The sequence below is a fragment of the Ceratosolen solmsi genome, unplaced genomic scaffold, assembly GCF_000503995.2.
Source record: "Ceratosolen solmsi marchali unplaced genomic scaffold, CerSol_1.0 scaffold30, whole genome shotgun sequence".
NCBI classification, from domain to species: Eukaryota; Metazoa; Arthropoda; class Insecta; order Hymenoptera; family Agaonidae; genus Ceratosolen; species Ceratosolen solmsi.
The window spans coordinates 5051563-5065462 of NW_011948421.1; the positions used below are offsets into that span (position 1 = coordinate 5051563).

At 20.2% G+C, this 13900-nt stretch overlaps 1 protein-coding gene across 1 annotated transcript in view; it reads left to right on the forward strand.

Annotated features, from left to right (window-relative positions):
• Positions 1-2643: 2643 nt before the first annotated feature.
• The window catches only part of nolo (ADAMTS-like no long nerve cord), a 113834-nt gene continuing 102577 nt past the window's right edge, over positions 2644-13900 (forward strand). The window contains exon 1 of the mRNA XM_011498915.1: positions 2644-2707. Within this exon, the coding sequence (XP_011497217.1) occupies positions 2687-2707 (21 nt within the window). The 5' untranslated portion in view covers positions 2644-2686. The remainder of the gene's footprint in view (positions 2708-13900) is intronic.

A 13900-nucleotide genomic window follows, 5' to 3' on the forward strand; every position in this document is an offset into this window, starting at 1 on the left:
AATATAGTATAATTTATATTATAAATGCATAGGTAGAAATTATATTTGAATAAAATTATTTAATTTTATAGATGTTTAGTAATTAAAATTTATTTGAAAAAACTCACTGTATTTTACAGTTGTAATGAATGAAAACTCGAAAATCCTTTTGCAAAGTGTAAATTTTCAAATATAATGCGTGTTTAAATACGTATTTTATGAGGGATGCTAATTACAGAAAATATAAAAGGTGAAATAAATGTAGAGAATATATTAATATTAAAATTATCGAATGTTTTGGTATATTATTTTTATTATATTTAGCATATAATTTCAAATATGTATTGTAGTAATAATGAATTCATTATTAATTCATATTCTTCTTTATAAAATAAAATTTTATAAAATAAGTTTTTTTATTCCAAGTATATTCATTTGTTGTTTTACTATTTTATAAGTTATTCTCTGTTTTATTCATATAATCATGCTTATTTATAATTCATTACAGTAATAAAAATAGTATCAATTCAATATTATCAAATGAATTATATTGAAAGTAGTTGTTTTAATATGAAGAAAAACTAAAATATTTCCTATTAAATCTGACTTTAATAGATTAATCAATATTTGCTGTGGTAGTTTTTAATGAAAACGTTATAAACGCAATTTTTGACGTTATATAAATGTTTGTTTTTAAATTAATTACACAGACACACACGCACGCAGACGGACGTGCAGTTAACAATCATATTATTAATTGTTTTGTAGAAATTATATATAAAAAAAATTTCTATTTTAAACATTTAAATTTGTAAGATTTATTAATAAATTTATTTTTCTTATTAATAAATTTTATTTAATCTTATAGAAAGTATAAGTGTTATCAAGCCTAACTATAAGACGACTAATTTTATTTATTTGAATTATTTTACATGAACTTGAAATTAAAATAAAACATAAAAAATTTTAAGTAGTTTTTTTGTTATTCCGAGTAATCTATTATACGATCATATAATAAAGAAATAATTGTTTTAATTACTTCAAATGATTTTAATTTTTCAATGCAAAAGATATATAAACTATCGATAAACAATATTTTGAATCTATAAATGAAAGAAGTAAATGGAAACTTTTGTATATAAGTCAGTACGCGAAAAATGCTAGATTCAATTATTTTACTGTCCTTGCATCAGTCGGGTCTGTTGCCTCGTTTAATAAATATCTTTATAAGCTGAAAGAGAGAAATATGCGGTAAACAAATAATGCATACAGCAGATGAGTGTAAAATTTGTTTGGATTAACTGTCTACGTTGCTTTTCGTTTCATTTACCTCAGCGACTGATGCTCCTGTAGTTCTTACTGATGCATTAAAAGTAAAACGGGGACATTCGCTAATTAAGCAACTTCGTGTTCTCGAATAAGTTTGATGTCTCTGCTTACAATTAATGCTAGCAACGTTTATATACTCTAAATACATTTTCCTTCGTCTGCTACTATGCTATCCAATGAAATTGTAATTTCTAAACCAATATGAATCTACATTTTGCAGAGTAAAATCATTTTATCGTAATCACATGTAAACTAGCGAGAAGTTTTGAAATTCTCAATAATAGAAACGAATAATAATATTTATATTTATTGCGTATGAAAATTTTCTATAAATTATAGGAAATTTAACATAGTTAGTTCAATAAAAATTTAGTTTTTAAAAATATCTGTTTATTACATAAATATTGATTTATGTCTCTTGCTTCTTTTAAGATTTAAAAAGTAAAATTTTTTCATTTCATATGATATTATAATGAAGTTAATAATGTTTTTTAATTACAGTTATGAAAACTTTTGCATAAATGTAATATTATGAAACTTTAATTTTTTGGATAATTTTAAATATTTCATTATTTTCTATTAGACTTTCTTAAGAAACTGAAAAATTAAGCATAATTAAAAGTAAAGTTTTAAATACAAATAATAATTTAAAATAAATATTTGTAACAATATAAAAAACTTTGAAAAAATATTAATTCATTATTTTTTTTATTACATTGATTCGAAACAAAAATTGATTGAATAAAATATTTTTAAAAACTATAAAATTTTTATATAAATTAAATAACGGTGCAGTTTAACATAAATATTAAACTAAAGCAATTCTAAATATGCACAGTTTATTTTTGACAAACATAGAATGTTTCTCAAAGTGTATTTAAAAATGTATTAATGTTACCATGATAATATAGCACTTTTCTTAACATTCTTTTGACTTCATCTGTACACTTTATTCAAAACGTTTTAATATATTGACGAGTTTTCGAATTATAATATATTGAATATCGATAATATAATATATATATATCGAATTATAATTATAATATAAAAATGAAAATAGCTAAATGTATGGTTCGTATAAGCTCGGATATCATATGGTTAAAGATTTCATGTTATAAGTATGTATAATATTCATTTTGAGATCTATTACATTAAAAATGTCTTGTATTTTTATAATAATTTATAATATGTGCAAAAAATATGATGTTCATCAAATAATGCGAGTATTCGGATAAAGATAAAATATGAATACAATATTAATGATTTTGTTCTACGTTTGCAGTATTACTATAATAATTTTAATTATTTTATAATTTACAGAAATGAATCATTTCTATCCATAAACTGATAAGACGGTGGAAATTTTCGATATAACAGGATGCATTATTTTCTTTTTCTGGTAAGTAAAACATATAGCAACAATTAAATTTTTATTATCTGTATAAAATGAACGTTAAAAAATATAATAAAATATATTCATTAATTAATTTTATCATTATATTAAAATAAATGTTAAAAATTTTTGCCTATTATTCTTTAAAAATTTTCAATACTTCTAAATAAATAAAATTTATAACTATTATGAACAATTTGTATGTGTATTAATGCATTACCATCGACATTAAATAAAGGTAATACAAAATTTTATAATAATTTACATAAGAGGAGGCTAACTAAATTCATAATTAATTAATCAAGTATGAAATAAAATATTATAAATAAGAATAAATGCTATTTTATTAATTATATGGCATGGAAATCATATGATATAGTTATATAAATTTATATATAAAAAATTTGAAAATCAAACATGAGTAACGCAATTGATTAAAATATTATTGTTATAAATCATATATTCTTATCATCAGCGTATAAAAATAAAAAAATTAATAAATACAAAAGTATAAATAAAAATAGGTCAAATAAATACGACATTAACGTAGAAATCAAATTAAAATTATAATATGCTAAGTACAATAGAAATATATTTTTAATTTATTATATTAACATATATGATAATTCATACATACTATTTTTGTATTACTTTTAGATTACGCTTAAAATTACTTAGATTTTGAATTTTTAATATATTAAAAATTTGAAATAAAACAATATAGAATAAAATTATATGGAAAAATCATATATAAAATTAATTATAGTATTTAGGTGATTCGCAAAAGGAATTGACTGACTAGATTGTATTTATTTACATTGCTATTTTAATATAATGTTCTATTAGATATTTTCAATCCTCTATAATAAGAATAGTTTTACACACCTACATTTTGAACACCTATATTTTGAATAACTAGAAGTAGCTCTATAATTAATACAGATAGATAATATATATAATAATGTAAATAGATCTTCTATAAATACAGAATTTGTTTCACTACTAATTTATTAGTATTATTATAGTTGTCACAGTAAATCACTACTAATTTATTAGTATTACAATTCTAGTCACGGTAAATTAAAAAATGATATTTAAGCGCGTACAATATTGTATGTTCTTAACTGTAGCATAATTTTTAAACTAAATTATTTTCTATACATTAATATTATATGAAAATTTTGGCTTATTATACAATATTGCTTTATTATAAAATATTGCTTAGCGTGGATATCATTAGACGGTATAATGTTGTAATATTATATTAAATGTATTTTTTTTTATATTAAATAGAAGTTAGCGAGGTTTAAATATAACTTAATAATAAAAATTTAATTAATAATTGTATTTAAATTGTCATTTTACTTAGATACTTTACTTAGATATCCTGCAGAAGTAATAAATGCTTTCTCCAATTTTAAAATTTCACTGATAATCGTTCATTAAGAAAAGATGTAACAGAAGTATAATTAAATTGCATTAAAGCAACCCTTTCTTGCCTTAGAATAATTACGAAAATGCATAATATAGAAACAATTCTCTTTGAAACTCTAGTATCTTAAAGTAGAACTTAATCAATTTTAATATATCATTCTATTTTACCATATTGAAAATATTGTAATATTTATATCATATCATCAGTGAAAAATTTTTTTATTGATAATTAATTATAATAGTAATAATCTGTATTATTGCCAACTACAATATTTGTCATTAATCTGCTATGTTCAAACACATGTTAACTATCAATAAAAATTATCGATTTTCATTAATGTAATTTAATTTTTTTAGACTGTATTCTAATTACTTATATCATAAAAATCTTAACTCAACATTTAACATACTATTTTATTTTATATAAATTTTTTATTATATGGATTATATTATATAATCCAAGCAATAATATAAATTTAATTTAATTTTAAAAAATTAATTATTATAAAAAATCTAATGATTATATGTAATTCGCTTATTTTATTTCAGGTGGCTACATTTTTTGAAAAAAAAAGAAAAAAATTGATAATATATTAATATAATAATAAGATATACATATATTTATATCTATGATCAAATTACAATCGAAAGATTATAATTTTTTTCGTACAATGCACTAAATAATATATTTTTGTTAATATTGCTAGAAATATTGATGCATTATTTAAAAATTTAATTATTATTCACTGAAGCAGAATATAACACATTGTATATTAAGCTACTATTGATGAAGAGTAGTATTTATTTTTTGTAACTTTTAAAATGTATCGATTTACTTAAAACAAACTATCCAAATGTAGATTTAATTTACATTATACTTTAGAATGTAAATTTACAGATTCTCAGTTTTATATTTATAATTTCATTCATTACTCCTATATTTATATATATAGTCATGTATATATTTAATTCCCATTCTTATTATTAATGACCGAGGCATTTTTATTTAATTTATTTTTATTGAATAATTTCAGAATATTGTGATTGAATATTAATAATAACTGAAACTTTAGTATATTTGTTTGATTCTACGTCTATTATTATAAATTATTTAGAATATAATTTGGTATTATACTCTATAGATAATATTTTTAAACAATGCTGAATTCGCATGCAGTTTTCTGAATTACTAATATTAATAATTAATAATAGAGCATAAGAAAAATGAACAATTAATATTTAATTCTTCTAATTTATAGAAATATTGACTTGTATTATAAATGTCCAAATCATTTGGACCTCTTCTCCATATCCTATTCTATTATTTTCATTATAAATATTAAGAAAACATACTGGTGCCATCAAATTTTTTAAATTAGTTTAATTTCATGTACTTTTGTAAATTATGTGTAATTTTTTATACAATTTCTACGTTAAGAATGGAAAAATGTTTATTTTCATGGAATATTCCAATATGTTATTGAAACATATATTATTTAATTAGATTCTATTCTATACCATTATTTTTGTGAATATTTATCAACCTATTACATAAATTAAATGCTTGTTAATAGTATTTAAAAATTAAAAAAAGAACGATTTTAAAATAACGAGCCATTATATAAATTAAATAATTACAATTTATAATAGATAAAATTAAATTATTCAATATGAAAAATTCAGATATAAATGAAGTAATTTTATATCTTTCGTATTTTTAGATTTCGTATATTTAAATATTTTTTGCCATTAATTCGTCATTTATCATAACATTGAGTTTACTCCTTTATATATTTTGTTTTCTTCGTATTAATACCAATTTATCACTATAATTTTGCAATAAATATTAAATTACTTTAAGCTTAGTTTTCCAAAATAAATATATATATAATTAAATAATTTTTCAGAATACAAAGAAAGTTGATATCATTAGCATATCATTACATATGATATCTTATGCTAGACATTCTTAATTGTTATATTTATTCTTATATTTTTTTAGAATATTATTTTGAAACTTATTATATACTTTATATTTTATTTGTAAAATATAGATTGAAATATAATCTTTGCAAGAAAGAAAAATATGAGATAGATTATATAATTCTTCATAAATTCAAAATTAAAACAATTTCCAAATGTCTTAAAAAGTGTTCTCTTATACAATTGTATTTATTGGTTTCAACGTTTTTTTTTTTATAATATCTGTCTAATAAATAATAATGATTTGTTTAGATTTTATATATAAAATTCTGTAATTTTTTTATTCATCAATTTTCATTCAAAATCCACTATAAGTGAAATTAGTAAAAGTTGATTTTTAGAATATCATTAAAAATAATATAAAAACATGGGTCCGGTGTTTTTAATTAAATGATTTTTAATTGAATAATATTATCATTTATTTATTTACGATTTATTTGATATCGTTTATTATTATATAATTCAGCTTCAAGAATAAAGATTTATCTAATTAAAATTATTATCATAAATCATTAAATTAATATCACTATGTAGAATATTTAATATATATTTATAAAACTGCTAGAAATTTAGTTGTCAGTTATTTGAATTATTGGATTCAGTTTTTGAAAATACAATATTATTAAATATGTGTTCATTTATTAGTTGCAGTAAATCTAGATATGTGAGGTATATTATAGAAGTTATTTTAACTGATATTATTTTGAAAAAGTGTTTTGTTCAATCATACACTAATCTAATTCTCAAAATATAGACTAATTTCAAATAGCTTAATTAAATTTTCTTTATTGAATCTGCATATTATATTGATTTTATTATATTTTTTATAATTATACTCATTGTTACGTTTTCTACGTTACAATATAGAGAACTACTGTCATTTTTGTTATCATTATTAATTGAGCAATTTCTGCTTGAATACTTTTAGATTTATTTCTTTAGTATCAGTAAATTAATTTTCTATTTATAATTTATTTTTTTTCAGTCCGTATTCAAATTTTTCTTCTAACAAAAGTAATATATATATATATATATATATATATATAAAAAGATGACATACTATGTTTATTATACATATGCATATAATAAACATAGTATGTCATCTTTTTGAGGGTTTCGTATATCAGAACTAATCATTGAATTACTCGGTGATTTTTACTTCGTTTCACATTGATATTTACAAAAAATTTCTAACGTTTATTTAATAATTTATGAAATATAATTCATAACTATAACTCGTATTATTGATAAATTTTTTATTTATAAATATAAGTAATATACGAAAAGTTATACATAATACTACTCATTAGAGAAATTCATTTTCATTTAAATTTTTCAGTAATGCATACTAGAAATATTATTATTTTAATTTTGATATATTTTATGGTAATTAAGCACGTTATTTATAAAACAATCTACAGTTTCAATATTTCTTTTAATTCTCGAATATGCAAGTTCTACTTATTTTTTAAAATAAAATTACTATTTTACTAGCATATCTTCATTTTTCATATAATATTTTCATATAAAAATTTTTGAAATAAATAAATAAATATATATATATATATATATTGATAAACAAAGATATAAAAATAGTAAAATATAAAAAACTGTTTTTATAGCATTTCAGTGTCTAAGAATGAACCCATATAAATATGAACTTTGAAGAAATACTTTGAGTTGAACTTTTTTCAGTAACATTTACTGTACAAACGAAAAGTTCTTTATTTAATTATAATTGTAATTTTCTATTGATATTTCAATCAGAGCATAAATTTATATTAGGACAAAAAATGTATTATCTAAATTAATATAATTTTTGAAAATAAAATTCTCCTCAACTCGATTATGAAATTCCCAATATTAATAAATAAAACTATAATTACAGCTAATCAACTTGAGTAAGAATTTTGAAATAATAAATAAATAAGAGCAAATATACTTTAATATATAACTAATATATAAATAGTTCATAAATAGTGTATTTAATTGTAAAATATATTTCTGCTTTGATTAATTATTTAATCAATTATTATAATTCTACTTGTAAATAATTGTTTTTAATTCAATATATTATCGAATTTTGAATTTCCTATTATAAAATATTTTAATGACGTATTGTTTTTTTAACAATTTTTTAAATGTATATGAATTTATATATACTTATTTTTTATTTTAATTTTACTTTCAAATGCATACATTATTTAAATAAAGCATCTGTTATTATTTTATGATAATGTTATATAAAAATTATAAAATACAAATTTGCATGTAAGAATTTGAATTTTTCTAATAAAAATTGAAAGTATTATAAGTTTATTTATAGGCAAATTACAGTGCATGGATTTTAAAAATGTTCATATTATATTTTTAAAAAATATATTTTTAATAGGTATAATATATATCACTACATTATTATTTTTTCTTGAATTAAGTTTAATAGCTTAAATATAAAATTCACTTAAATATAAAATTCACTTAAATATAAAATTCAAGATTTATGTTATAAATAATAATACCAAACCAAATGAAAAGTTATTTATTTTAGGTTTTTTTTTAATACCGGTAAAACAGAAGAAAAACATAAATATAAAACATTTATAAACAATACAAGTAGATAAAACAAGTTACAAAATTTTACATTTTGTACACAATAAACAAAATTTTATATTTTTATTTTGTAATTATCGGCATTTTTTTACTTATTATTAATTAATTATTTATTAGATTTCTATTACAAGATTTTTATAAAACATATTGAATATGGAGATATTTTTAAATAAAGCTTCGTTTAACTGTAAAGATATTTCAATATTTTAATTATTTTTCCCAAAAAACAAAAAGTTTTAAATAATTTGAATACCCTGTTCATGCAAATATTTATTGATATAGACTATTTTTTCCAACATAAGGATTAGCTGTTTGAGTTGATTCCTCAAGGGCTCAAAAGCAGAGAATCAATATGTCGTTGAAAGAAAGATAAAGAGAGAGAGAGATAAATAACCAATTGATGAGTGGGTGGCAGACAGAAAGGAGCTCGAACTCTCTTTAAAATACTTTTAAATTATTATTCAATTATAAAGAGTTGCTATTTGTATGACTCATATATAGTTTAATACATAGTTATAGATGGTTTCCATAGTATATTTTTAATCAATTGCTGTATCAATAGAGAGCTATATTTAAATTTTAAATAAATGCATATAATTCTAAAGCAAGACAATTTATAGAACTACATTCATATTGAATATATATTTGAATCCAAAATAGAAAAATATAATGAACTAGATTTTTTTCTATGCACAATTTAAATATATTTGAAAAGTTAAATAATTCTCTTCTAAATTTAGTAAGTAATTGGATACATTTATAAAAAAATATGCATTAACATTAAAATATCTTCGTATTTATAAGATATATTTTTTTAATTGTAAATTTAAATTTTAGAAAATTTTAATATATAAATATATTCAGGTTATTTATATTAAACTCATATTAATTATAATTATATTAAGCAATAATTATTTTTAATTTGTTTAATTATATATTGGTCTATGTTGGCTGAAATATATATTTATATTTATATAGTAACAATTTGATAAATATTTTTAGGAAGATTAGATGTTTATTGCTAACAAAGTTATATGTAACCGTTTAACGATAAGTTCAATATATAACTTTTACTATAAAAGATGTCAATTTATAAGTATTATTTAAATTCTAATAAATGACTAATTTGTAATACTGGATAGGTCATTCCTAGCTTTAGCATTATACATGAAGCATTATTTGATATATATATATATATATATATATATATATATATAAAACAACGAAACAGAAAGTTTTTATTCCAATGAAATTTTATTCCGTTTAATAATTGCAAAAATATGTATAATAAATAATTATAGATAGGCATACAAAAATAGTTTATATAATGTTTATATAATTTTTTTATTATTTTATATATATCAAGTTTGTAAACATTAATCATTTCATTTTTACAATATATAATTCCTCTAAAAATTTTTATCAGGTTTTAGAACCATGAAAGCAATACACGTATTTTAAGTAATAATTTTAAAAAAGTTTTTATCTGAATTGTATCTTTTAGCATATAGTAATAATTTGAAAATAAAATTATATGGAATCTTTTTTTCTAAATTTAAAAACTAGTAGTTTATAAATATGTTGGTATAAAAATCAATTTTGCATACACAGAATAGTGCATAGAATAAAAAGAAAAAATTTAATTGTATGTTTGAAATGTGATTTACGAAATGCTTCAGAAACTTTCAGTATATTACTATTTATAAAAACTAACTTAATATGGATACGGAATATGAGCATCATTTTTAAGCATTTTAATAATTAATCATTTAATTTAATTAGCTACATATTTGTTATTATGTAGGCCTATTCCGTCACGATATTTTACGCACATAGAAGAATCCTTTTAGATAAAAGTAAATATTATTCACTGAATGAGAAGGCAAGGTTCTATATGTATATTTTGGTCGTCTCTAGTTTCTATGTAGTTTACTTATTCTTTTACTTTTTCTACGTCGTATAAATGATAGCAGCGCGCAATCGCAGATATCTTCTTGCTAGTAGTGTTTGTCCATATATGTTTCTTATAGACGTACGTGCAGACATTCGGAACCCTGGCGCCAAGGTGGCTGCTCTCCAATGGCCTGACTTGCTTTTTCCACACCCTCTCTATTTCTCTTTTACTGCTAACCAAGTAGAAATAGAAAAAGAAAGTATGTATAGCATTTATCGAATCTTTTGGAAAAATAGACAAAAACTCAATGCTTGACAATTCTTTTCGTTGGAAAATACGTATAGAAAATGCGTCACGATAGCGGAAAGAGAGAATATATATAAAAAGATAATAGAATTGAAGTGCAAAATTGAAAGACCCGAAAATCAAAGAACAACAACAATGATTTTTACTTATTGAGTATTTGAAAACGATTAATTAGTTAATTACGCAATATTTAGCATAACCTGTTAATAATATTAATGATTAAGGCATAATAAAAATACAATTTTCCAATAATTTTTCACACATAATTCCATATATTTATAATTAAATTTTGAAAATAACAATTAATTCAACGATAAAGCTCTGCGACTTAATAGTTCTTATTTTCGATAAAAGTACTTCAGCCAATATTTTGTATCATTTAAGTACAAGTAATTATCTTATGATTTATATTTCATAATAGTGCCTTATTGTTTTTAGTTTATTTTATAAATCAAATCGTATTTTGTATTTTTTTTGTTTTTTTTTTTAAATTTTATGGTATTTAAAAATAAAAGAATTCCTAATCTCCATGATTACTGATATAAATCTTACAGAAAAATTTATTCATACTTGTAGGTATAACTATTGAGCAGATAAAAATGTGAAGTTTAAACTTTCTCCTGTATTACAAGTACAAGGTATAAAATGTTTGCTAAATCGCTCAATTATATAAAATAGTATTAATTAAAACGACATATAATACCTTTGTTGAAATTAAAGAATCTATCTCGTTCCACTCAACCATCCGTAATCTAGTCCTGCTTATACCCTCTTGCCGTTGCTCGCTCTAACTCTCTTTTTCACACTGATCTTTTTAATTTTTTTGTTTTATGCTCATGCAGTGAATGGTAAGAGCACTATCGTACATAGTAGATTAGGTTAAGTGGACCGGTTAACTGTTCGGAATTGAAGCAAAAAAACAGAGGAATAGTTAGTTATTTAGTTCCGTACGTGCACACATAGCATACGGTCGCTCGCTCACATTGCCTCAAGGGATTGCTTGTGTATTAACTATATAGTATATATTAAAGAAATGATACATAAAATGTTAAGAATGTTTGTATAGGTATACTCACGATAATATACACGTCAATTTATATACAAATTCAACTGTACCGTAATTTGATTTTTCTGTCAATCTTTTACTGTATAATAAAAAATCTATTAAATACTTTGAATCACTCTTAACTTTCTTATTATAAATGATATTTTTCATTTTATTCTTATAAATTTAAATGTACTGATTGGTGCTTCGGGTAAATTTGTTTAACGTTCTTTAAATTTAAATAATACATCCCAAATTCTTTAAGTATTTTCTTATTTTAATTTAGATATTATTTTCAAGATAGTAAACGTGGAGGTAAATTTAGTAGCACTTATAGCTGAGTTATTATTGAAAATATTAAAAACACTTATGACAAGCACTTAAAATAACTCCTTAAATATCGACATTGTTAAGATTGAAGTTTCATAAATTGTCGATGAACATACAAAGAAAATCTTCATATAACTAGTTTCAAGTATAGTAATATCATTGTAATATTATTTTTATTATAATTTAATCATAATTTATATTAAAAATACTTTTGTTATATAACAAATATTTTTCACGAAACATACAACTCTATTTATTAATAGATTATTTAAACTCGAAGTGATTATATTTAATCGATATGATAAATATAATATCAGTCAATGCTGTTTGTTACCTTCTTATACAATATTTTCTTTTTTATATTTTCAAGAAAAATTTGTTATCATTTCTTGTTTTGATAAAATAGTATATGATACTCATATACTATTTTATATCGTATCATATAATATCATATAGTATATGATACTCAATACTCTAAAGCCAAATATAGCTACTGATGGTATTTTCAATGAATAATACGATTTGATAACTCAAAAATAACATGTTTTAAAAATTTCTTTCATAATTTGCTTACAAAATTATGATTATATTATCAATATAAAAAAGTCTTCAAATTGCAAACTAAATATCACTATTAAAATAAGATAACAGTAAGAAAATATGATGTATTTAAATAATAGGAATTTTTCAATTAATACGAATATTTTAATTTCAAATATGTCAATTAGCAATTACAATTACACATAAACAATGTTGTTTATACAGATTTTAGTAAACGTCTGAAAAGAACAAAATGTTTAAATCACATTATTTAATGTAAGAACAGTGATGATAATAATATATAAAATTAACTAAACATTATTGATACAAGGCTGAAAACATTCATAAAATGTAAGTAAGTGAAAATTAAGGCATTATAAATAAATTAATAAACATAATATAGTAATAAGCAAGTAATAAGATTAACAGATTCATTTCGCTTGAAACCTTTGAAAGGCAAGGTTGTTTCTTCGTGCAAGTGATCAAATATCCGAGTAGACATAAAATTTACGTTCCCCTTTGGATATAAAATCGTACCTTAAGAAATACCCTCTAAACGAAATTGCATATTAGTTTCTTACATTTTATTTTTAAATTTAAATTGCACAATTTTATTCATAAATGATAAATTTGTGACAAATGAATATTTCATATTAATAAAGCAAATTTTAATTAATCACAATTATAACTAACATTTATAATTAAATTATTAATAAAATCAATGTATGCATAAGAATATAATACATATTCTTATTATCATATTAAATCATAATAAATATTTTATATATTATCGTTTTAATTTATCTTAAAATTAATTTACATTAATTTTAAATAGTTCTTTCCACCAAATACGTATGTAAATAATAATAATATACTAATCTAAAAGTTATTCAAAATCAATAAAATTTTTCATTCATAGATCGACTATTATTATAAATAACATGGTTTGCTCTTACTTTTATTAAACAAATTTATAAATATATGTATCAAATAAATTGTCAATTTGGCGAATACAATTTTTAATTTTTTCCTTTTTTTCAATCATAATATTTCATAA